The sequence below is a fragment of the Oryctolagus cuniculus genome, chromosome 16 (assembly GCF_964237555.1).
Source record: "Oryctolagus cuniculus chromosome 16, mOryCun1.1, whole genome shotgun sequence".
NCBI lineage: Eukaryota > Metazoa > Chordata > Mammalia > Lagomorpha > Leporidae > Oryctolagus > Oryctolagus cuniculus.
In genome coordinates, this window is record NC_091447.1 from 39,975,844 (window position 1) to 40,001,393 (window position 25,550).

General features: G+C 49.3%; 1 protein-coding gene across 5 annotated transcripts in view; it reads left to right on the forward strand.

Annotated features, from left to right (window-relative positions):
• SLC25A13 (solute carrier family 25 member 13) overlaps positions 1 to 25,550 on the forward strand; it is a 189,909-nt gene that overhangs the window by 88,457 nt on the left and 75,902 nt on the right. For all 5 annotated transcript variants that reach the window (XM_051852956.2, XM_051852957.2, XM_070059810.1 and 2 more), the window contains one exon: positions 17,450 to 17,589. In XM_051852956.2, coding sequence (XP_051708916.2) covers positions 17,450 to 17,589 — 140 coding nt within the window. The remainder of the gene's footprint in view (positions 1 to 17,449; positions 17,590 to 25,550) is intronic.

Sequence of the window (25,550 nt, forward strand, 5' to 3'; positions counted from 1 at the left end):
GTCCCAGCTGCTCTGTTTCTGATCTGCCTTCCTGCTGATGCACCTGGCCAGGCAGTGGAAGATGGCTGAAGTACTTGGGCCCCTGCCACCTATGTAAGAAGCAAGATGGAGTTCCTGGCTCCTAGCTTTGGCCTTGCCCGTTCCTGGCTGAATGTTTGGAGAGTACACCAGCAGATGGAAGATCTTTCCCTTTGTCTCTGTTTCTCTTCCTTTCAAATGAATAAATCCTTAAGAAAAAAAAAAAGTTGATGGAAATGTATGTGTGGGTTTCAAAATGTTTGCTCCGAAAGAGAGTCATCTTTCAAGTCCATTTTCCATGAATTTTTTTAAGTACTCTTGTATTTTGTCATTTTGTTCAAATGATCCTTTTTATTCTGGGGAGAAACTGTATAGCTTTGCGTGACTCTCAAAGGAGTTGGTGATCTGCCAGAGCTAAGAACAGCTTTTTATAGAGACAATCGAACCGGTGGGAATATATCTTTATTTAAGACGCTTCCAGCATTGTTATAGAAAACATTGATTGTGGAACACTTTGCGTGTGACTTGAGAATGTAATGTTAGTGAGTTTCTGGATGCCTGTTGGTTGGATATTTGAAGAAGAAAAACGTTTGGGACAACCCATTGCATATAGCAAGAAACAGGTTGGAAGACCTTCGTCTGTAACAATAACATAGAGGAACTCACTGTGATGGAAAGTACAGCTGGGGCCCTCTGATTGGCTGTCTAGTGAGAGCTCTGGGAGGAAGCTGCTGCGGACTTCCCTGAAGCCCAGAGTGGATGGAACTTGACTGTGTCCTGTGTCACACCGGGAGGCCCTGGCTGGCCGCTGCAGCAGCTGTCATGTGGCCTGGGTGCCAGCCTTGCCCTTTTATTATAAACTGTAGTGGCCCAGGGCCGCAGCAAGCCCTGCACTGGCAAAAGGCCAAAGAAGGGAAAAAGGGGCAGGCACAGGGTGTCCCAGGCTTTGAATCAACTACCAAAGGGAGTGGTTAATTAACCTGATTGGCCGGTCGGTGCACAGGTGTGGCCAGGTAGGGGCATGAGGTCACACAGGGGCGTGGTAAAAGTGTCGTCTTCCAGCTCACAAACCTAAGCAATTTTTTTTTAAGGTTTATTTATTTATTTGAAAATCAGAGTTACACAGAAAGAGGAGAGGCAGAGAGAAAGAGAATGTCTTCCATCCGATGGTTCACTCCCCAGGTGGCTGCAACTGCCGGAGCTGCGCCGATCTGAAGCCAGGAGCCAGGAGCTTTTTCCGGGTCTCCCACGCAGTTGCAGGGGCCCAAGGACTTGGGCCATCTTCTACTGCTTTCCCAGGCCATAGCAGAGAGATGGATTGGAAGAGGAGCAGCCGGGACTAGAACTGGTGCCCATATGGGATGCTGGCGCTTCAGACCAGGGTGCTAACCCACTGCACCACTGTGCCACAGCGCCAGCCCTAAACCTAACCAATTTGAAGCTGCAAGCCTGCAGCCTACCACAGCCCCACTGCAGCTTCCTGCTGCTGTGCACCCTGGGGGCAGGCAGTGATGTCTCCGGTGCTTGCTGCCTGCCCACGTGGACAGATGGATTGAGTCCCTGGCTCCTGGCTTCAGGGTGGCCCGGTCCTGGCCCTTGCCAGCATTTGGGAAGTGATTTAGTGAATGGGAGATATCTCTCCCCTCCACCCCCATCTCTCTGTCTTTGAAATAAAACTATAAAAACATTATGTGCAAATGACTGTCTCTGTGAGAGAATCCTAAAGCCTAGAACGTTTAGTGTTCTGAGGCCCTGAGAAGTCCTGCGGTTAAAGAATGAATCTGCTTAGCTGTGTTTAAACCAACACGTAGCAGCTCTCTGAACGGGATCTCCTCTTGCGGGTGCCACGCCTGGCAGAGCCCACAGAACTGCGGTGATTTCTGAGCCAGTTCCTTCTCAGGCAGCTCCTTCTCTGACCTGGCCGTTGGTGTTTGGTCCCCGAGTCAGGCTGCGGCCAGGGATGCCGGCCATGACGGTGGCGGAGTGGGCGCACCTTCCGGTCGGCTGGACAAGAGGGACGCCGGACACGGCCAGGCTCTGTCCCTCAGGACGGTGATGGGCGTTAGAAACACGGAAGCGAGCAGTCGAGGCGGTGAGGCCTCGGACTCAGCAGAGATGAGAAGGAGAGCGATGGAGCGATGGCAGCGCTGGACGGAGAGGCCGCCGGAAGCCAGGAAGCTCATCCGCCATCTTTGTCAACGCGTGGGGACGTGGAACACAAAGATGGCAGAGGGGCACTCCTTGAGGGACGTTCTTGGTTGATATTGACCCTGTCTAATGTGTTATTGTGGCGAAAGAAACTTCATGCTTCTCAGCAGATTTCATTGGTGGCAGGAGGAGGGAAGGCCCACGTGCACACGCGTTTCTCAGCACACTCACTATCCAGTTGATGATAAGAATTCCGAAGCAGAACAATGAGTTTTGAAAGCAAATAACATCGGTAAGATTGTGGCGAGCGCTGGTCCTGAGCGTCTTGTCAGAGATCCTAGAGACCGTTCAGAAGCTGTTCCAGTTCATTGGGTCACAAATCCACGATTTACGAAAAGCTAAATACGGATTTGCACGATTGACCATAATGGCTTCAATTTTGAAAGATGGTAGTATCAGCGAGCACTTCCAGTTGGTGGGATAATTTGAGAATCGTCCATGCTCAAATGGCTAAAATATTGTACTTTTTGCTACTTCATCACTCCGTTTTAAAAATAGAGAGGGGGAAAAAAGAGGCAGGCCTGTTGAGAAGGTGGAAGAATGTCAATTGGAGAGTAAATCACAATAACCATGTGAAGCCACTCCTTAGTTAACCACTGCCTGGAGGTTAAGTGTCCTTTAGAAAACTGTCGTGGCAGGGAGACGCTGGGCCGGGGCTCCTGTTTCTCTGTGTACGTGAGTGCGAGCACCACCAGATGAAGGAGAACTTGAACTTGTAAACAGGAAAGAAGGCACAGAACACAGAGCGCCTGCGGTCCATCCTGAAGCTCGGAGCCCTGGGAAGATTTGACTGTTTTAAACTGCACTGCTCATTTAAAAATAGTAAAATTACACCATTATTCTTTCAGTGTAAGAGAGAGATAAAAATACAGTTTTTCCAAATTGGAAAATTTGCTGTAATCTTGCTGCTAATGACTGATTTCTTCCAACAGTTTCAAGGCAGTTTTCGCTCTGATAGGTTGATAAAGGAAACAAAATCAAGAGCATACTGGAAGTTCTCGGAGAAAATTACAGTTTAGGTATATGTTGGGGGTGGATAGTTAGACATTTTAATTGAAATAAAGCAGTTTTATACTAATATGGGATCACTGTGGGTGTACACTTGTAGTACATCTGCTCTGAAGCATTTAAGTAGGGTTAATGTATGTTAATGCTTTGGCAAGAAAATTATTTTTGATAACATCCGTCTAAGGAAACTAGCTTAGGAAATTGGTTTTCTAAACAATATAGATATTACACTCGCATTTAGAGGATGGAGTGGGACTCTTTGTACTGCTCAGTGAATTCCAAAGCTTTGGACTGTTTGGGTTGTGTCCCTCTCTAGTGATGATGCAAGTTAACGGGAACGAACGCAACAGAGGATGAAAGCAAGCTTGTGCGTCTGGGAGGGACCGCAGTCTGCGGTGTGCTTCTAAACCCCACTCCACCTGGCCCACTCCCGAGACCGGGAAACCCTGTGGAGGACTCAGGTCCCCAGTTCAAAGTACTTTTTCCAGCAGACAGATCAGCCTCCCTGCTGTTGTAGTTAATGCACGTGATAGGTGATTAATTGCCCGCCTTTACCTTTTGTTGGTGTTGGGAGCCAGCGTACACAATGACAACTTACGTTCCGTGTCAGTCTCAAGCATTCCTGGGTCCATCAAGTTTTAGAAGAGGAAGGATTCTTATCCATGAAGCACAGCATGGGTTCTCATTAGAATACCTGGGTCTTCAAAAAGTTCATGGAAAATGTATTATCAGAAGACTGCGTGGCACTCAGTTTTCTTTTTTTTTACACTAAATTAAACTGATCTTTTGATTTTGTTTTCTACAAACTTTGTGAAATACCTTCATAGCTCTGGGGTGTTTGTTACAGTGGACTTCCTGGCTTCATCTCGCACCTTCTGACTGGAAATCTGGACACGGCGCTGGGACTGTGTTTCACATGTGCTCTCCCTTCCCCGGGAACATTGTTCCTCCTCCTGGTGAACAGTGGCTGGTGTAGTTCAGGGTTGCCTCTCTCGGAGGAGGGCGCAGGCCGTACCAGGAAAAAGGAACTGGTTTCATAGGAAGCACAGCTCTGCCTTCAGGCACGCACAGGGCTGTGTTCTTCCAGGATGCTGCCATGACCTTGATCTGTGGACATCCATAGCATCCCCGAGTCAGATCTGGAAGAGTTTGAAAACCATCCTGCCTTTCAGCATACCCGGACCTACATGACTTGAGCATGAGACTCGGCTCAGTGTGGCTGTGTGCGTGCTTATTTCTGGAAAGAGCCTTATGGCCACTGCACGACGTGTGAAGAATAATAATCAGAAAAGTTTCTGGGGAGGATTGGAGAACTCAATTTTAGCGTGAAGCACTTTGCTGCACTTAGTGGCCCCGTTTCTCCCCAGAACTTCCTCGAGCAAGTCTCAATTGTAGCCAGAATACTTCGTTCCTCTCCAGACCCTTCACTGTGATTAATATAAAAAGGCACTTGTCAAAAGGGTTTGCAACGGCAACCTTGATATTGGAGCGCATGGCAGTGGAGACGGGGTTGCCTCCACTTACTCCATTATGTTATTTAACTCGGTGAATTCAACAGTTTGTCTTTTGCTCCCTGCTTAAAAGACGATGGCCATATAAGCTGCTGTTAACCGTACCAGCAGGGAGGAATATTATTTCCCTTCGAGCAAAGCCACAACTTTGTCTGAGGATTCAGCAGGCGCTGGACGGGGCGCCGGGCTGTTAGAGATGCCGCAGCTCTCTTCACCTCCCAGAGGGCTCGCGCCTCTCTCGGGCAGAAGTGTCCTTTTTGTGTTTATTGTGCTGGTGGAACTTGTAGGATCCGTGAGAGAGATTCTGGTTTAGTGTTTGAAATAATACAGGCTGATGACTCTTTTTTATTTTAATGGGAAACTCGTTTTCATTGATTTGCAGCTTCACAAAGTGAATCTTTTAGAAATTAAACTGCATTAATTCAGTTATTCTGTATGGAAACAAAAATGTAGAAAGTTAAAATTTGCATAAGTGAAGACCTTGATGATTTCAGATTACAGTGTGCGGAGGTTAAGGAGTAAGAGCCCATAGAATTTGTAAAAACAAACTCAGTCTAACCACTTAATGGCATGTGCAAGTAATTTGCCAATTAAATATTTCTAGTATCTGAAAGATCTTCAAAGTAAAGAGAGGAGGTTCTTAATCTTTCTTAATTTCATACTTTAAGAAACATAATAGAAAATTACTTAGTTTTTGATCACTTTTCATTCAAAATTTTAGTATATGCACTCAGTGAAGGATGGATTTTAAGTATTTGAGGAAAATTATTGCTTTTGGAGAAATATATCAACTGTGGTATTTCCACATTACACTGTGCCTGAATTTTTGTTATCACTTGTAAATATTTTGTGCCCCATCAATAATTTTCATTATAATTAAGACTTGAGGTTTTGGAGTCAGGATGACCTACTATGTTTATCCCATTGTGCTGGGTACGCTTAGCTCTAGAATGCTCTCTAAGGTAGACCTTATTCCCATTTTTAAAGATCCACAGAACTGAGTAAGATATTTGCCTGGTGTTATACATAAATGAGAGGTTAATCTCTGACAATGCCAGGTTTTTTTCTAAAGAGCAGCCTTATTGAGAGGTAAGTCCCCCATTTGCCCATCTGAAATGTGTAGTGTAGTGATCTTAGCATAGTCACAGATTTGCTCAGTCATCACTGCTTTTAATGTTAGAGCATTTCATCACCCCCTAGGAAATCCCATACCTTAGCAGCTACACCCTAACCCTGTTACCTTCAGTCCTACTAGCCCCAGGAAGCCATTAATCTACTTTTTGTCTGTATGGACACTGTATGTTCTGGACATTTCATGTAAATGGAATTGGACATTATGACTAAGATTTCTTTTCTTAGCATAATGTTCTCAGGGTTCATCCAGTTGTATGGAGCGTGCACTTTTATTCATTTCCTTATTGATGAATAATACTCCATTGTAGGGATGTATCACAGGTTACTTATTCATCTATCAGCCAATGATATATGAGTGTTTCCACTTTTTGGTTAGTGCTGATGACTTTGCTAGGAATATTGGTGTTCATATTTGTGTGGTATATGTTTTCATGTCTCAAAGTTACGTGTACTTGAGAGGGGCTTTACTGGGTCATGGGATCACTCTGTTTAACTTTTTGAGGATCTGCTAGACTGATTTTCAAAGATTCTGTACCATTTCATGTTCCTACCAGCAGTGCATAGGAGTTCCAGTTTCTTCACATCCTCACTGACACTTACTGTCCTCTCTTGTTGATTGTGGGTATTCCACTCTGGGACAGTGTTAACTCATTGTGGTTTGGATTTTCAGCACCCAGATGGCTAATGAGGTTGAGTATCTTCTCATGAGTCCATTTGACTTTTTTTTTTTTTTAAGATTTATTTATTTATTTGATAGAGTTACACAGAGAGAGAGGAGAGGCAGAGAGAGAGAAGTCTTTCATCCACTGGTTCACTCCCCCGTTGGCCTCAGTGGCCGGAACTGCACTGATCCAAAGCCAAGAGCCAGGAGCTTCCTTTAGGTCTCATAGGTGGAGGCAGGGGCCCAAGGAGTTGGGCCATCTTCTACTGCTTTCCCAGACCGTAGCAGGGAGCTGGATTGGAAGTGGAGCAGCCAGGACTTGAACCTGCATCCATATGGGATGCCAGTTCTGCAGGCACAATGCCAGCACCATTTGACTATTTTTTGTGTCATTTTTGCAATGAGTTTGCTCAGGTTGTTTCATGTTTATTAATTTCATTATTAGTCTTTTTATTGTTGAGCTATGATAATACTCTGTGTATTTTGGAGTTCCTTATTGGATATGTGATTTGCAAAAATTTCCCCCCACTCTGTGGGCTGTCTTTTCACTTTTAATGAATACAAAAGTGTTTAATTTTGATAAAGTCAAATTTGCCTATTTTTTTCTCCTTTACTGCATTTGTCTTTGATGTCATGTATAGTAAATTACTTCCTAATCTAAGGTTTAAAAGATTATGCCTGTATTGCTGTCTTTAGTTTTCTGAAAATTATATCTATATTTTCTCCTAAAAGTATTCAAGCTTTTAGCCTTACCTGTAGGTGTAGATTCACAGTTAGTTAATTTTTGCAAATGCTGTGAGATGAGAGTCCAACTTCATTCATTTATGGATGTTCATTTATGGGTATCCAGTTGTCCCAGCACCATCTGTTGGGTAAAATAGTCTTTTCCTATTGAATTATCTGTCGTCTTTGTTAGCAATCTGTTGCCCATACATGTATGAGTTTATTTCTGGCCTCTGAATTCCCTTCTAATTGTAACTGATTCTGTTCTAATTTGGTTGTTGATCCGATGTGCTGTACCACACAATCGCGATTACTGGCGTTGTGTAAAGCTTGAAATCCAACTTTGTTCTTCTTTTTTCAAGATTGTGTTGGTTTGTTTAGATCTCTTGAGTTTTTAGATGAACTGTAGTGTCAGCTTGTCAGTTTCTGCAAAGTCCACCTGAGTGTTTGATGGGGATTACGGTGATCAGTAGATTACTTTGGGGGAATATTGCCATTTTAAGTTGAATTTTGGCAAGTTGTTGCCATCTTGATAATACTAACTCTTCTAATCTATGAATATCGGATGTTTTTCCACTTACTTAAGTCGTCTTTAATTCCTTTTTAAGACTTACTTATTTGAAAGGCAGAGTTACAGAGAGAGGAGACATACAGAGAGATCCCATATCCCCTGGTTTACCGTGCAAATGGCTGCAACCTCTGGGCCAAGCTAAAGACAGAAGCCTGGGACCCCATCCAGGTCTCCCGTGTGGGTAGCGGGAACCCAGGCACCTGGGCTTCCTCTGCTGCTTTCCCAGGCGCATAAACAAGAAGTGGAGAGTAAGTGGAGCAGCTGGAACTCAAACCCTCACTCATGGGATGTGGCGTCACGGGTGCCTGCTTAACATGCTAGGCCACACGCTGGCCCCTTTAATTTCTTTTCAGCAATGTTTTATGGTTTTTAGTGTATAGATTTTGTGCATCTTTTGTTGAATTTACCCTAAGCACTTTAATTTTTTGAGGCCATTATGAACAGAATAGTGTCCTTTATTTTGTTTTAGGGTAGCCTATTTCAAATGTATGGAAGTAAAATTGATTTTTCTGTACTGACCTTATTGACTTTATGTCTTCCAGCCTTGCTGGTCTCATTGGCTTTTTTTTTTTTTTTTTTTTTTTTTTGACAGGCAGAGTGGATAGTGAGAGAGAGACAGAGAGAGAGGTCTTCCTTTGCCGTTGGTTCACCCTCCAATGGCCGCCACAGCTGGTGTGCTGCGGCTGGCACACCGCACCTATCCAAAGGCAGGAGCCAGGTGCTCATCCTGGTCTCCCATGGGGTGCAGGACCCAAGCACTTGGGCCATCCTCTACTGCACTTCCTGGCCACAGCAGAGAGCTGGCCTGGAAGAGGGGCAACCGGAACAGAATCCGGCACCCTGACCGGGACTAGAACCTGGTGTGCCGGCGCCGCAAGGCGAAAGATTAGCCTAGTGAGCCACGGCGCCGGCCTCATTGGCTTCTTATAATAGTATTTTTGTGGGTCCCTTAGGACTTTCTATGTATAGGACCTGTCATCTGTGACAGCCTTCAGAAGTCTCAGTTGTTTCCAATACAGGCATTCTCTGGAGCTTGGGAAATTTGTTAAATTGGGGAGAAATCAGTTTACTTTTTGAATTTATCATTAGACAAAAAACAATTGCCACTTTGTAATTGTCTTCTATATAAAAAAGTACAGCCGACTTAAGCTGGCATGTTTGTGGAGAAAGCAGAGTACCCTAGCTGAAGCCAGAGGGTTTCTTTTTAAACTTCGTTGGTGAGATCTTGCTTTAAACGGTATCACCGTTGCCTTGTGATCTTATGGGAGCAATGCGTCTTCCAAACATAGCTTGTTTGTCCTAGACTGAAACAACAATGATTATAGTTTAAGAGATGAGCATCTTAATTTGTTTTCATTTTCAAGAGAAATGGCCGTGCTGAGAAGAATTCGACTTTATAGATCCAGAAGACGTGCCTGGCACAGCATTCACATTCTTGGCGAGTTCAGTGTCGCTCTTTGTCTCCATGCCTCGCCACCCCCTCCCCCTCCCCCCCATCTGGCAGGAGGATTGTAAGACCTTGGGTTTTAGACCGAGAGAGACTTCCTTGCAGTTCTTGGTAAAGCAGTGATGAGCCGGTCACGTGGTGCTTCTTTGAAAGCCTTTTAGCTTTTTAGTTTGGAAAGGCCAAGGTGTGGAAGGGCCTCGAGTCGTCGTAAAGCTTTGGGAATTGCCCATGAGAGCCAGGGTCTGGAGCAGCTGGACTTGAGCATCACTTTGGTTTTGGTTGCTGATTTTTGCAGCTGTAGGGTGAGAGTACTTTGACCTTTCATTGCCTTCTAAGTCACGGGGAAGTGCTAGTCAGATGTTAAGTGAGGAAACTTTTGTGGGCTGGTGTTGTGCTGCCATCGGTGATGCCAGCGTCCCGTATCGGAGCCCCGGTTCAAGTTCTGGCTGCCCTGATTCCAATCCAGCTTCTTGCTGTGTTTCTGGGAAGGCAGTGGGGGATGGTCCGAGTACTTTTGTCCCTGCTGCCCCTGTGGGAGACCTGGAGTTCCAGGTTCCCGGCTTCAGCCTGGCCCAGCTGTTATGGCATTTGCAGTATGAACCAGCAGGTGGAAGATCTCTCTGTTTCTGTCTCTGCCTTTCTTTTCTTTTCTTTTCTTTTTTTTTTTTTAAAGATTTTATTTATTTATTTGAGAGGTAGAGTTACAGACACTGAGAGAGAGAGAGACAGAAAGGTCTTCCTTCTATTGGTTCACTCCCCAAATGGCTGCAACAGCTGGAGCTGCGCCGATCCGAAGCCAGGAGCCAGGTGCCTCTTCCCGGTCTCCCATGCAGGTGCAGGGCCCAAGGATTTGGACCATCTTCCAGTGCTTTCCCAGGCCACAGCAGAGAGCCAGATTGGAAGAGGAGCAGCTGGGACTAGAACCGGCGCCCATATGGGACGCCGGCACTGCAGGTGGAGGATTAACCTACTGCGCCACTGCGCCAGCCTCGGCTCTGCCTTTCTGTCTGTACCTCTTCCTTTTAAATAAATAAGTACTAGGTAAAAAAAAGGGGGGGGGGAGCTATTTGTACCTAGTAAAAGGAGAAAAGAACGTTAGCCTGAGTTAATACCCTAATTTAATGCCTTCCAGAGTAAGAGAGAAATGCTAGGAAGGCACTGTGATGGTTGGGTTTGTAGACGTTGTTTCTGTGAATGAACCTGCAGGAAAATGTAGAGACCAAACATTTCAGAAAATCAGATGCCCTAGAATGCCTTTTAGAGCAGAGTGAAATATTCAGAGACTTGTGAGCTTATAAAACAGTTTTGGAGAAAATGTGTTAGTTTTCCAGAGTGGCAAGGTTTAGCATTTTAGTTTCTTTTAAAGAATTTATTAGGTGTGAAAATGAATAGAAATCCTGGTAAGTATCCTTTACCAACAACACTCTTTCCATCTCTTGCGTATCTTCTGGTTTGTCCAGTGAGGACGGCTTGGCGTTCCTACATCGGACTACACGGTCCTGTTAGTGGAAATTATGCCAGCTGGTTAGCAACACCCACACCAGGCCTTTTTTTTCCCTCCTTTTTCTTTTTCCTTTTCCATTTCCTTTCCCTTTTCCTTTTCCCTGTAGAGCCCCATGAACAACTCTTCTCCCCACAGCGAACTTTTCTCCACTGTGGGGAGCAACCCGGACTAGACTGAGTTACTGGAATTAAGACTTATTCTATGCATCTGCTCTCCCACAATATGGCGCTGGGAGAGAAGTAAACAGCTTCCGCACAGCTGCCTCCAGTTCAACTGATAAACTGTAGGACTTGCTCCTGATTGGAGAGCAGCGTACTCGGCGTGTGGGCAGCCGAGTTAGGATTGGCGGAGGAGGACTATAAAGGAGGAGAGAGACGGCATGCACCGGGAACATCTATGGGGAACATCTAAGGGAACCCGTGCAGCCCCCGAGAAAGCTGGCCGGCGGTGTGCCGCTCCCCTGCGGAAGTGGGGAATGTGGCCAGGGGGAACTGCCCTTCCACGGAGGTGGAAGGGATAGTAGCCAACCCGGGAAGAACCAGCAGCAAACCTGGGGAGGGCCGAGCAGACGAAAGAACAGCGCAGGGTCCTGTGTCGTTCCTCCACGAAGAGGGGGAGCGACATAATGGTGCCGTGACTCGGATAGGAAACCTAGGGCGGATAGGAAACTTAGGAGGGAAGAAATGACTCGGATTAGGAAACCTAGGTCGGATAGCAAACTTAAGAGGGAAGAAACGGGAAGAACTGGGAAATTACCGGAGAGAGAGACTAGCAAACAGCCTAGGGAAAAGCCGGACGAAAAGGGTGCCGGAAGAAGCTATTGAAAGCCTAGGCATAGACTCAGATACGGACTACGGGGGAAGCTGGGAGAAATCTCTAAGATCAAAAGCGAAAGTGAAAGCTAGAACAAACAGACTCGGATGCGGACTGTGGGGAGAGGCCAGGAGAAATGAGGGAGGAATATTGTTGGAGGAAAGCTTGGGGAAACATACCGGGTAGAGAAAAATGTTAGGGAAATTGAAGCCGTGGGGGGCAGGCCAAGGCGGAAACGAAAGCCACTTTGGGATTCTCAAGTTAGCCCGGGAATAGGGGCGAAAAGTTGAAACCAGAAGCTGAAACGTAAGCCAGATTGGGATCCGTCTGATTAGCCCGGGGAGCAAAGGACGGGAAGCCAAACCGTGGGGCGGAGACGTATGCTGGGTTGAATTCGCCAGGCTAGCCCGGGGAACTTAGATTGAATGCTAGTGGCGGACACGTAAGCTACGCTGTGTTACTCGCGGAAGCCGCCGCGTGCAGAGAGAGCACGGGGCGTGAATAGATAGGGAGCGGGGCTGGCGCGAGGCCGTGGTGCAGACGCGAAGGGCGTGGAGACCGCGGAGCGCGCGAAGCCAAGCCGCGCAAAGCCGGGAAGCCGCGCAGATGAGAGAGGCTGAAGCGGCTCAGAGCCAGCGAGGCGCCGAGAAGCAGCCTCGGGGCGGGGCGAGGCGCCGGGAAGCTGCCGGCAGGGCCAGGCGCCGGGAAGCTGCAGGGATAAGAGAAACAGAAGTTTAGAAGTAAAGTGAGAGAAATAGGAATGTTGGCAGACAGAAGTAAAATGGGAGAAATAGGAATGCCCGGAGATAGAGAAATAGAGAAATAGAAAGGCCTCCCTACAACACTGCAATGTGAGAGCTTGGATTCGGTCTGCCTGATTAAGTGAGGCGATGAGCACCTGCGGCGGCTAGCAGCTTATGCGCCGCAGGTCACCGAAGACAGGCACGAATTAACATCAGTAAGGCCTCCCCACAAAAAGGCAATGAGAAGGCTTGGATTCGGTTTGCCTGATAGGGCTTGTAAGCCCCTGCAGGCTCGACCAGAGCATGCGCTGCAGGGCACCGAACACAGGCACACATCAGCGCCTAAAAACCTCCTCACAACATGGCGAAGAGAGGACCCGGATTCGGTTTGCCTGATTGATAGGACTTGTAAGAGCCTGTGGCAACTCTAGCAAGTAGAGCAGAGTGTGTGCCGCGGGACACCGAAGACAGGCGCGTATCAACGCCAAAAATAAAAAGAAAGGGGGATCTGTGGGGAGCAACCCGGACTAGACTGAGTTACTGGAATTAAGACTTATTCTATGCATCTGCTCTCCCACAATATGGCGCTGGGAGAGAAGTAAACAGCTTCCGCACAGCTGCCTCCAGTTCAACTGATAAACTGTAGGACTTGCTCCTGATTGGAGAGCAGCGTACTCGGCGTGTGGGCAGCCGAGTTAGGATTGGCGGAGGAGGACTATAAAGGAGGAGAGAGACGGCATGCACCGGGAACATCTATGGGGAACATCTAAGGGAACCCGTGCAGCCCCCGAGAAAGCCGGCCGGCGGTGTGCCGCTCCCCTGCGGAAGTGGGGAATGTGGCCAGGGGGAACTGCCCTTCCACGGAGGTGGAAGGGATAGTAGCCAACCCGGGAAGAACCAGCAGCAAACCTGGGGAGGGCCGAGCAGACGAAAGAACAGCGCAGGGTCCTGTGTCGTTCCTCCACAAAGAGGGGGAGCGACACTCCACCATAAACACAGTCTTAAGTCCTGGAGGGTCACAAGCGGCGATCTCTGCTGTGACAGGTACTGCTGATGCCTGCGACTACCCGGAGCAGGACCTGTCGTGTCCCGGGTGACTGGCCAGAGCACTGCGACAGAACCCTTGGCTTGCTTTCTTTGTGCTGTCACTCTCTGTAAAAAAACTCCTCCCAGGGTTCCATCTCATTATCACTCCAGCAGCCTTTGGGGCCCAGATCACGTCGGACTGTCTCCCCGAAGTCTTTCTCTCCCGAACCACCATTGCCTCTCCTTAAGCCTCTGTGTCCTGGCCATGAGGACACCCTGCAGCTTCGTGCTCGGACAGCAGAGCTGTTTGGACCTGCTGCAGAAGTATGTCTCCCGACAGACCTCCTGCCATCCTCCTTCCTGCAGGACCTGCCTCGGTGCGCATCAGCTGTGCTGCTTAGGAGTAGGTAGCTGGCTAGCCGAGGAATTCCTACAGTGACAGGTGTGTGCGGACAGCCAAGAAGCTGGCCATGGGAGCCGCACTCTAAGAGTCGGGTTCATACACTGCCCAACTCCAGGGCCGCCAGCCTCGTGGACCGTGGAGTGAGTGTCAGCCCCTGGGTTTGTACAATAGGGCGGCTAGGGCGCCTCCTGGGTCTGCTGTGTGCACACATCACTGCCTTACCCTGCCTGACTCAGTCTCTGCCCTTCCCTCTTCTTTGCACTTTTTGCTTATTTCAGGAGGGTTAAATATCAGGAAAGGAGTGATTATAACCCTTCTATAACTTGTTAAGACCGTTTTTTGTTGGTTTTGTTTTCTTTAAGAGAGGTCTGGGCTATTGCATTGGAAGAACCTGGGGTGCTGTTGAAATGCTGAATTGTCAGCTCCTCCACAGATTTAAATCAGCCCAAGAGTGGGGCGGGGGGTTTCATAGGCAGGACTGCTAATTCCGTTAGGGAATGGTTGCTGAAACAGCTTCTCGGTACGGGACACTAGTGCCACACAGGCTGCTACCAGCCCCCTTAATCTGCGGCCCTGTTTGCACTGTCCGGTTGGGACTCATTGGGACTCCAGCACTACCTGGCAGACAGTTGCTCTGCTCCTTAGACCATGCCCGCCACAGTAGGAGACTCGGGAAGCCTAGGCCTGTGCTGTCGAGGGGCTAATACCCTATTTAGAAAAGGAAGACACACAGCAACAAGCACACTTATGTACACGCATGTATTTACATTCTCCGTAGAGAAGTCTTTCTTCAAACAAATCATTTTCAATAGCACATGTTTATAGGATTGTCAGATTTCAGAGTTGAGAGATGTCTTAAGGGTAACATACAGCTCCAGACTGCAGTACTTCAGGCGGGCATTTGCATCTCAGAGACAAGCTCTGTGGGATAGGATGGGAAAAGCTCTATCTCTGTCGAGTTCAGGTTCAGAGTGTTGGATTCCATTGTGACCCCTAGTAAATAGTAAATGGCAATTACTTTCTTTTTTCTTTTTCTTTCTTTTTTTTTTTTTTTTTAATTTGACAGGCAGAGTTAGACAGTGAGAGAGAGAGAGAAAGGTCTTCCTTCCGTTGGTTCGCTCTCCAAATGGCCTCTGCGGCCGCCGCTGCGCCAATCCGAAGGCAGGAGCCAGGTGCTTCTTCCTGGTCTCCCATGCGGTGCAGAAGCCCAAGCACTTGGGCCATCCTCCACTGCCCTTCCGGGCCACAGCAGAGAGCTGGACTGAAAGAGGAGCAACCGGGACTAGAACCCGGCGCCCATATGGGATGTGGGCACCACAGGCGGAGGATTAACCAAGTGAGCCACGGTGCCGGCCCCGGCAGTTACTTTCATTACAGGAAAAATAAGACTGTTGACTAAGTCAAGTCCCTTTTTAAGTTGTTTCACTGATTTTTTAACAACTTAAACTCGTTTTTATATATATTTACAATTGTAGGCCATATAAGTATTAAATTTATGATGAGTTTCATATACCAACTCTGGCTAATGCTGCCTGCTGCTTCCTCTGGAATACTGTCCGGGAGGGGGAGGCCCTCGTTTTTGACCAAGCTTGTTTTCACCGGAGTGCTTGGCGGGCGGAAGGAATCTTCCCGTGAACTGAGGATGAACCACAGCGCCCCCTGTGCTTACACAGTGTGCCTGCAAAATTTTGTCACAGTTGTAAGATTTTATTTACGGTATAAAAACTGATTTTTATAATTGTAGATACATCTTTGTTATCATTTAGACATCCCTTCTTGTTAGATAATTTGCTGGTGGAGATGAGAAGATTATGGGACCCCTTGTGGACTCCCTGGCGGGCCTGCTTCATGCAGAAGTCTTTGCCTGGGACTGGAAAGGAGGCACAGGCCTCACTGACTCGCCGGACCCTCCCCGGAGGGGCCTGCACATGAAGCCCTCAGAACAGCACTGGGCTGTGGTCAGTGCCCAGGAAGGTCGGGTTGCCACAGTGAGGAGGGTGCCGTCCAAGTCATTGGGATTTCGTTTCATTGGTTCCTCAGAGACTGAAACGAGTCTCCATCTTCTTAATTCCTTTTTCTTGACCTCTTGGTCAGACCCCCTGGGAGTCTTTCCTCTCCAACCCCACGCAGCCCGGCCCTTTAATCCCCATTCTTGTTTTACTTCATTCCCCCACGCCCTGTCCTGTCTCCTTTTTCCTAAAAGCAGAGAAGACAGAATCAGCTCAGAGCAACTGAAGGTTGCACTGTAAAACCTGTGTTTTATTGTCCTCCTCAGGGCCAGCCTGAGGTGTTCTGCCACCTGTCATAAAATTTATGCCCAGCGTAATTCTGGTTTTTATTGCCTTCTTCGTGCAAACACACACCCAGCCTTTTGCTGATGCTGCTGGTGGCACTCCTGCTTCTTCCTGGCGAGACTTTCAAAGTCTCTGGAAACTTTAAAAGCCTGGAATAAAAGCTTTGTGGGTGTAATGGGGGTGGAAGTAGGGAATTTGAGGGAAACAGCAGAAACATGTGCCAGGGGTTCTGGCACCCTTTCCAGGGCTAAGAACTCTCTCTCTCTCTCTCTCTTTCTTTTTGTTTTAAAAAAAATTTAATAGAAGCAAAGGGCCGGTGTCGTGGCATAGCTGCTTAAGTCCCCTGCATGCGACGCTGGCATCCCGTATATGTGCCTGTTTGAATGCCAGCTGCTTCACTTTGGATCCAGCTCACCGCACCTGGGAAAACAGCAAAAGATGGCCCAAGTGCTTGGCCCCCTGCACTCATGTGGGAGACCGGGGTGGAGCTCCAGGCTCCTGGCTTAGTCCTGGCCCGGCTCCAGTTGTTGTGGCCATTTGGGGAGTAAACCTGCAGATGGAAGATTCTCTCTCTCTCTCCCTCCCTCCCTCCCTCAAATAAATACAATAAATCTTTTTTTTTTTTTTTTAAGAAAAGATATCAAGCACAGTTGCTCATAAAAACGAGCAGGTTTGGTGGCTATGTGTGATGGTATGAAAGCCTGGACAAAATTCATTAATGATAATTTGTGTTCCTGCTACCCTCCAAACACACACCTTGGTGGGGAGCAGGAGAGACAAATAAATAAGAATGCAAAGCTCTGGTGCAGTGAGTGTTCCCCAGTATTTTTTCCTTGTCAGTTTCCTGCAGTTACCACCTGCAGTGCTGGCATCCCATATGGGTGCTGGTTCGAGTCCCGGCTGCTCTACTTCTGATCCAGCTCTCTGCTATGGCCTGGAAAGCAGTGGAGGCGGCCTTTGTGGCTTATTGGGGAGTGAACCAGCAGATGGAGGACCTCTCTGCCTCTCTTTTTCTCTCTGTGTAACTCTGACTTTCAAATAAAAATTAAAAAAGGGTAAATTCCGTGCCCTGTACCTAAAAAATGAAACAAATGAGATGATAATAGTTGTAGCTCCTTTATGCTGGTTCCCTGTTGCCTTCAGTGCGTGTGAGTTCTTGATTCTTTCCTTCCTTTATTTTATTGGCTTGGTGGGATTCTTTGATTTCCTGGCTGATGTCATGAGAATTCCAACTTTTATTTCTGCCATGGTTTTATAGTCTCTCTGTGTGTTTAAAATTGAGTGACTTTTTTTTTTTAATAAGAAATAGCAATGTCCATGTAATGGACTTTATAAAGAAGAACCTGACTTGCTGTGTTTCATCAACCTTTCTTTTCTCTCTTTAGAGGACGTGAAGCAAGTTTTTGGACAGACCACCATTCATCAGCATATTCCATTTAACTGGGATTCAGAATTTGTGCAACTACATTTTGGAAAAGAAAGAAAAAGACACCTGACTTACGCGGAGTTCACTCAGTTTTTACTGGTGGGTCTACTTCTTAACAAGCTGAAAAGAGTAACCAAGTTAAGGCAACCTGGGATCACGTTGGGTGTAAAAAGACCACAACCTTGACTTGAATGTTGGAAGGGAATACGCGTCGAGGCCTTAGGGTACCAGGTGGATCGGGCAGGGCCAAATGTGAACTTGAACTTTGGGATTTTGCTCCACTGCTGGTTACCGGCAGTTTACTTCTCCCAGTGTGTTAACAGCACTCTTCCTCCTAGAGGCGAGGGGCTTCAGGCACAGGTGCGGTTTGGAAACGTGGGAAAAGCTCTTCAAGGCTGTTGTTGCCTGGGGCCTGTGTTCAGAGAGTGGAAGTGACAAGGGGTCGGGGCACAGCCGGGGTTGGGTGGTTGAAGCTTCTCAGGCATCTAGTGTGCACCCTGTCTAAGAACCACTGTCCCAAAGGCACCTGCTCCCCAGTGTCGCTCCCCCTCTTCGTGGAGGAACGACACAGGACCCTGCGCTGTTCTTTCGTCTGCTCGGCCCTCCCCGGGTTTGCTGCTGGTTCTTCCCGGGTTGGCTACTGTCCCTTCCACCTCCGTGGAAGGGCGGTTCCCCCTGCCACATTCCCCACTTCCGCAGGGGAGCGGCACACCGCCGGCCGGCTCTCTCGGGGACTGCACAGGTGTTCCCTCAGCTAGATGTTCCCCATAGATGTTCCTGGTGCATGCCGTCTCTCTCCTCCTTTATAGTCCTCTTCCACCAATCCTAACTCGGCTGCCCACACGCCGAGCACGCTGCTCTCCTCCAATCAGGAGCAGGTCCTGCTGTTTATTGGTTGAACTGGAGGCAGCTGGGTAGAAGCTGTTTTCTCCTCTCCCAGCGCCATATTGTGGGAGAGCAGATGCATAGAATAAGTCTTAATTCCAGTAACAGTCTAGTCCGGGTTGCTCCCCACAGATCCCCCTTTCTTTTTATTTTTTTGGCGTTGATACGCGCCTGTCTTCGGTGTCCCGCGGCACACACTCTGCTCTACTTGCTAGAGTTGCCACAGGTTCTTACAAGTCCTATCAATCAGGCAAACCGAATCCAGGTCCTCTCTTCGCCATGTTGTGAGGTTTTTAGGCGCTGATGCGTGCCTGTCTTCGGTGACCTGCGGCTCATACTCTGATCGAGCCGCCTGCTGGTGCTTACCGCCTTAATCAGGCAGACCGAATCCAAGCCTTCTAATTGCAGTATTGTGGGGAGGCCTTACTGATGTTAATTCGTGCCTGTCTTCGGTGACCTGCGGCGCATAAGCTGCTAGCCGCCTGCAGGTGCTCATCGCCTCACTAATCGGGCAGACCGAATCCAAGCCTTCTCATTGCAGTATTGTGGGGAGGCCTTTCTATTTCTCTCTTTCTCTATCTCCGGGCATTCCTATTTCTCCCATTTTACTTCTATCTTCCAGCATTCCTATTTCTCTCATTTTACTTCTAAACTTCTGTTTCTCTTATCCCCGCGGCTTCCCGGCGCCCGCCCCGAGGCTGTTTCTCGGCGGCTTTCCGGCTGAGCCGCTTCAGCCCGCGTCTCTCTCATCTGCGCGGCTCGGCTTTGCGCGCACACTCCGTGGTCTCGCACTTAGCCCAGCGTTCCCTATCTACTTGTGCCCCGCACGCTCTCTCTGCGCACGGCAGCCTCCGCGAGTCACACAGCGTAGCCTACGTCTCCGCCACTAGCATTCAATCTAAGTTCCCCGGGCTAACCTGGCGAATTCAACCCAGCTCACGTCTCCGCCCCACGATTTGGCTTCCCGTCCTTTGCTCCCCGGGCTAATCAGACGGATCCCAATCTGGCTTACGTTTCCGCTTCTGGTTTCAACTTTTCGCCCCCCATTCCCGGGCTAACTTGAGAATCCCAAAGTGGCTTTCGTCTCCGCCTTGGCCTGCCCCCCGCGGCTTCAATTTCCCTAACATTTTTCTCTACCCGGTATGTTTCCCCAAGCTTTCCTCCAACAATACTCCTCCCTCATTTCTCCTGGCCTCTCCCCACAGTCCGCATCCAAGTCTGTTTGTTCTAGCTTTCACTTTCGCTTTCGACCTTAGAGATTTCTCCCAGCTTCCCCCCGTAGTCCGTATCCGAGTCTATGCCTAGGCTTTCAACAGCTTCTTCCGGCACCTTTTTCGTCCGGCTTTTCCCTAGGCTGTTTGCTAGTCTCTCTCTCTGGTATTTTCCCATTTCTTCCCGTTTCTTCCCTCCTAAGTTTCCTATCCGTCCTAGGTTTCCTATCCGAGTCACGGCACCATTATGTCGCTCCCCCTCTTCGTGGAGGAACGACACAGGACCCTGCGCTGTTCTTTCGTCTGCTCGGCCCTCCCCGGGTTTGCTGCTGGTTCTTCCTGGGTTGGCTACTGTCCCTTCCACCTCCATGGAAGGGCGGTTCCCCCTGCCACATTCCCCACTTCCGCAGGGGAGCGGCACACCGCCGGCCGGCTCTCTCGGGGACTGCACAGGTGTTCCCTTAGATGTTCCCCTTAGATGTTCCTGGTGCATGCCGTCTCTCTCCTCCTATATAGTCCTCTTCCACCAATCCTAACTCGGCTGCCCACACGCCGAGCACGCTGCTCTCCTCCAATCAGGAGCAGGTCCTGCTGTTTATTGGTTGAACTGGAGGCAGCTGGGTAGAAGCTGTTTTCTCCTCTCCCAGCGCCATATTGTGGGAGAGCAGATGCATAGAATAAGTCTTAATTCCAGTAACAGTCTAGTCCGGGTTGCTCCCCACACCCAAGGTTGAACTCTGGGGGTTGTCTGCATTGCTGAGTGCCCGTTTCCTGGCCCCATCTCTCTGGACCTCTCTCCACTGCCTGCTCCCTCCCCCATGTGAGTTATCATCTGGCCACCGGTGAAACCTGCAGGAGGGTATTTCAAAGAAGGTGACTGCATTTCCCTTTTCCTCGGAACTGTCCTTTTGAGAAGGTTTCATTGTGATACTGACATGTAGCAAGCAGCGGTGTCAACACCCGGGATCCGTCAGTCTCTGGGACAAACCACTTGAACTTGGAGTTTTGTGCATTTGTTTTGTTTCTCTAGCAATTACATTTTTCTTTTTTCAGTCTAACATCAGGAAGACTCATTTAAGGGAGTGTTCATTTGGTTTATTTAAGTTCTGGGTCTTGAGGAGAAAATCGCTGGGGAAGTCACCTTTAGGCATTCGGTACCGGAAATGTCCTGAGTGGGTGCCGTGGTACCTCTGGTTCTCCTGTGTGCCCCAGACCTGGCCAGGGTCTTCCGCGGAGGGCTTGACGCACAGCGCTGCAGGGGTGCAGGTGGAGGGAATGTGGGCACGTCCGCGTGCCCTCCCCGTGGGCTTGCACTCAGGAAACTCGTGTGGTCTTCACCAGCGTGTAGGCTGTGGAGCCGCTTCAAGGGCTGCTGCTCGTTTTGACTTTTGATGGTGTCGTCGTGATAGGTGCACTTTGTTGTCGTGCGATGTTACTCTGCTTCTGTTTTCCTGGCCTTTGGAAACTCAGCACAAGATGCCTCAAACCTGCCTTTGTATTTTCTTCTTCTTCCTTTAAAACAAAACAAAACAAAACAAAACATGTTGCTGTCTGCACCCGGTTTTCGTTCTGTGTAAACATAAGCCTACTCGGCTGACTCAGGTGGAGAGTGGAATGCGTTGGATTTTTGCTGCTGTGCACACAGGACACGGGCACGCCGTAGGAGGTGGTGTTCATTTTGATGAGGAATAATTACAATAATGCTATTGAGACGGGTGCCTCAAATTGACTTTATGGAACACAGCCTAATTAACTTTGAGACTTAATGGGATGTTAGCAACAGTAAGGATGATCGCATTGCCCCTCTGAACAAGTATCAATTATGCTGAATGCAGTCGGTTGTGAGCCACTCGCTGGAGCCCCTGGGATACAGCCCCCTCGAGATACAGGATGCAATGGCTCAGGGACTACTGTTACGTTTCCTGCCATCAGTTGGAGGGACTTCACATAAACCCGACCCCCTTCTGCCATGGAGAATGGGAACATCCCACAGCGGCCTGGATTTTGTGGCTAGAATGGAACTTAGATTACAGTAGTCTCAGCAGTTAGGGATCGTGGTCAGGGCCTTGCTTCTCCGTCCCACTGTGGACCAGACGTGAAGGAATGGGTGCGTGGTGGGCGGCAGGCTTTCTGTGAATGCTGGTGAGTGACGGTTTGGCTGTGACTGTCGGGTCACTTCCCACCACTGCCAGTCTTTCATTTACTTCCTTTGGACCTTTTCCAAATGCAAGTGGAGCTTGAAATCTCTGCTTCAGGTTCTTTGCTTCTGGGGCTGTCTTCTGGATGCAGGTGGCTTCCTAGAGATCCATGTGGGTTCAGCCTCCGGTGTTGGAGGCCCTCGCGTTGTCAGGCACCCACGCTCCTCTCTGCTTTCGGCAGGGCTCAGAAGCCCAGGCTCCGGCTCCCTGCCCGGCGCCAAGGTTGTGCCCGCAGAAGCCTGGCTGCGTGAGGAGTGGAAGCTCTGCCTGCCCCAGGTGTGCGGCAACCTGCTGCCTGCTGAGGAGGGGGGCAGCCATCAGGACAGCAGAGCCATGCTGGCGGCTTCTGGGGGCCCGAGCAGATGGTAGAGACCACGCTGCCCTGCGCCCCTGAGGGTCCCTACAGAGAGCTCTTGTTGGTCCCAGCCAGCTTGTGTGTTACGGGCTTGCGTGTATTCAGCCGCGTGGTTGCCGTTCTTGGCAAGGTGCAGTTGTCTGAGTATGTGTGAGCCACTCTCAGCCACCCTGTGTCTCTCCGGGTCGTCCTCGGTCCATGTGCTCGTCTGTGCAGGTGCGGCACTCATGGCCATCACTTACATGGTGAGCTGTGGTGTAATTTTCCACCTTTGGCTATAAAATTCATGAAGTGGCAAGGCGATCTTCTTTGAACCAGACTTGCCTTCTTGTGCTTTGGATGGAAATAATTTATAATGATGCAAGGAGCAGGGACACAAAGCCTCCTTCTTCCTGTCATCTTGTTCCTTGTTAGTAAGGAAGGATTTCAAGAGAGTGGGGCCCCACTTCTGTTACCCCTTCATTTATACTGTTGTGTCTACTGCTGTCTTTGTATGCTGCGTCCTATCATCTCTGCTTCCCAGGTCATGGATGTGCACATGTGCATGTGAGTGTGGTTTTATATAGAGTATGTATGTGTGTTTTAAAATAATCTCTAAACCTGGCTGGTGCCGCAGCTCACTAGGCTAATCCTCTGCCTGCAGCACCGGCACTCCGGGTTCTAGTCCCGGTCAGGGTGCCGGATTCTGTCCTGGTTGCTCCTCTTCCAGTCTAGCTCTCTGCTGTGGCCCGGGAGTGCAGTGGACGATGGCCCAAGTGCTTGGGCCCTGCACCCCATGGGAGACCAGGAGGAAGCACCTGGCTTCTGGCTCCTGGCTTCGGATCAGCGCAGTGCACCGGCCGTAGTGGTCATTTAGGGGGTGAACCAGCAGAAGGAAGACCTTTCTCTCTATCTCTCTCTCTCACTTTCTAACTCTGCCTATCAAAATAATAATAATAATAATAACAACAACAACAACAACAACAACAACCACCTCTAAACCTCTACTCTTAGCTCCAGAGTAAAGCTCTGGTTCTGCCGAGTTCTGTAGCGCCAGTCCTAAGAGTTACTTTCAAAGGCCACAAAGCTGGGACTGAATTCACTTTCCCTAAACCTCGAGTGGTGATTTTCAGATTTTAGTGTAAGGACCCTTAGCTGAGGAGTTTCTTTTACAATGCAGAGTCCTGGGCGCCTCTCTCCCGGAAGCCTCTGACTCAGCAGTTCTGGATGGGGCCCGAGAAACCGCTTTCCAGTCGCATCCTGAACTGTGATGTTCCAGGTGGCCCACACTGGAAGACGTGGTCCCCACTCCACAGCTCAGGACATCAGGACGCACGGAACTGGTCTCAGGTCTTCATCCTGAGGCTGACGGTGCCCAGAGAGACAGACATGACCAGATGTGGGTTTCAGTAGCATTGCTCTGGGAATTGTACGGAGAATGTCCCCTGCGAGGGAGTCTGGCCAGTTGCTTCCAATCCCGGAGTGAGATGGCCGTGGCCTGGGGTGGGGGGACAGGGAGGGCGGTGGGCTAAGGTGACGGATCCAGGGGGTGATAAAGGAGTGGGCCTGCCAAGGCTGAGGGAGCTCATACGTGGAGACTTGCAGAACTCTTGGTGGCCCTCTGAGTTGGAGGTCTGAGCAGAGTGGGGAGATGATGGCTTTGTTGGTGGGGCACACAGGAGGAGGAGGGGCTGGCTCTTGAGGGGCTGCAGCGCAGCGCTGTACAAGCAGTAGCTGTTGCCATGCGTTGTCCAGTCAGCTCTGCCTCCTGTCCTCAGCTTTCCGAGTTGAGTTGCTGCTGCGATAGGCACTGATGGGCCCTACAGACTTGGGCTTCTTGAAGGAATTCTCCTCCCCATTTTCGGGGAAAGTGATCAGGAAAGCAGCTATGCTCTGAGTGGTGGGGAGGCCTGATTCTGAGTTTGGGATTCCATTTGTTAACCTGCCTTGAGAGGGGGTGCTGTGAGAAATGCTCTCTCGCATCTTCTCTACAGATAGTTAGGGATGGCATTGCCTGGCCCAGCAGAGCCCAGATCTTAAGGGCATACGAGTGTGTTATTGAAAGTTCATCAGGTCCTCATTTTGTCCAAAGAGGATGATGAACTCCAGAGAGGGGAAAACATGGTTGACAGAGCTGGGGGTGGGAGCTGTGTCTGGTTCCCTCGACCGGCCGTTCGTATTGTGAGAACCTCTGTCCTGAGTTAGCGTGAGTCTTGTACAACTCTGTCGAATGACAGAGCATACTCCCACCACTAATGCAACTGAACAGTTTTGGTTCTTTTTGTTAACTGAGATGGACCAATATCTTGGTGTAGGGGGTCAACCCAGATTAGATGTGCTGTAGAGATCAGCCCGAATCTTTTCCGTATAAAGAGGAAGACATTTTGGTTATTCAGGTTCTGAGCCCTGGACCGTAGAGCACTGGGAATGTGCTCTCACAGGTACTGATGTTTGCTGCCTGTCACTGTGGCCGCCCGAGCGTCACCACTGCGGGTCAGCTGTGGTCTTGGCTCGGCCGTCACCTTTCATAGGGTGTGCTGCTGTATTTGTCATGGCATACTGGTATAAGGAAAAATCTGTTGTTGGTGTTGTTTTTTTTTTAAATATTTACTTATTTTAAAGGCAAAGTGGCCGAGAGGGAGGGGGAAGGAGCAAGAGTTCTTCCATCCACTGGTTCGGTCCCCAGCTGGCTGCACAGCTCCTGGTTCCTGGCTTCCGCCTGGCCCAGCAGTGGTTGCTACAGCCATTTGGGGAGAGGACCAGATGATGGAAGACCTCTCTCTCACTCACTCTCTCTCGCTCTCTTGCTCTGTCTCTCTCTTTCTCATTCTACCTTTCAAATAAAAATAAATTAGACCTTAAAGACAGCGTCACTTGATGTTTGCTCTAAAATGAAGTAGCCGACAGCCCTTCCAGTAGGGCAGGCTCTGTTTTTGTGTCCAAATGGCAGCCGTTGCTGGTCAGGCGATGGTGACCAGAGGCGAGGTGATCCCAGCACAGGGACAGTCAAATGCAGGACGTGCTCCGTTTGCATCACACACTTTGTGCTCCCAGGCAGAGGGGAGGATGCACTGCGCTGCTGTGTGCAGGGCACTGTTCAGCTTGCTGTTGTCGAAAAGCCCGACGTGCAGGCTTTTACCGCGGCGCCCGCCTCACGGTGAGCGCTCCGTACAGCACCTCCCCGGCTGTGACCCCCCTGGCAAGTGCCACATGAAATCTGGGGAACAGGGAGGTAGCAATGGAGAAGCTCTGCACTTGGTTCCGCGGTGGGGAGGCTGTGCGCACTGAGCCACACATGCCGTCGTCGCTGGAGATGTGATCCGAGGCCCCTCTCTGGGCACTGGGGGGACGCCCCTCCTTGAACTCAGCTTAGCCAGTGCGGGAGCACAGCTGAGCTCCACTTTTACTCGATTTAAAACTATGTGAATCTTT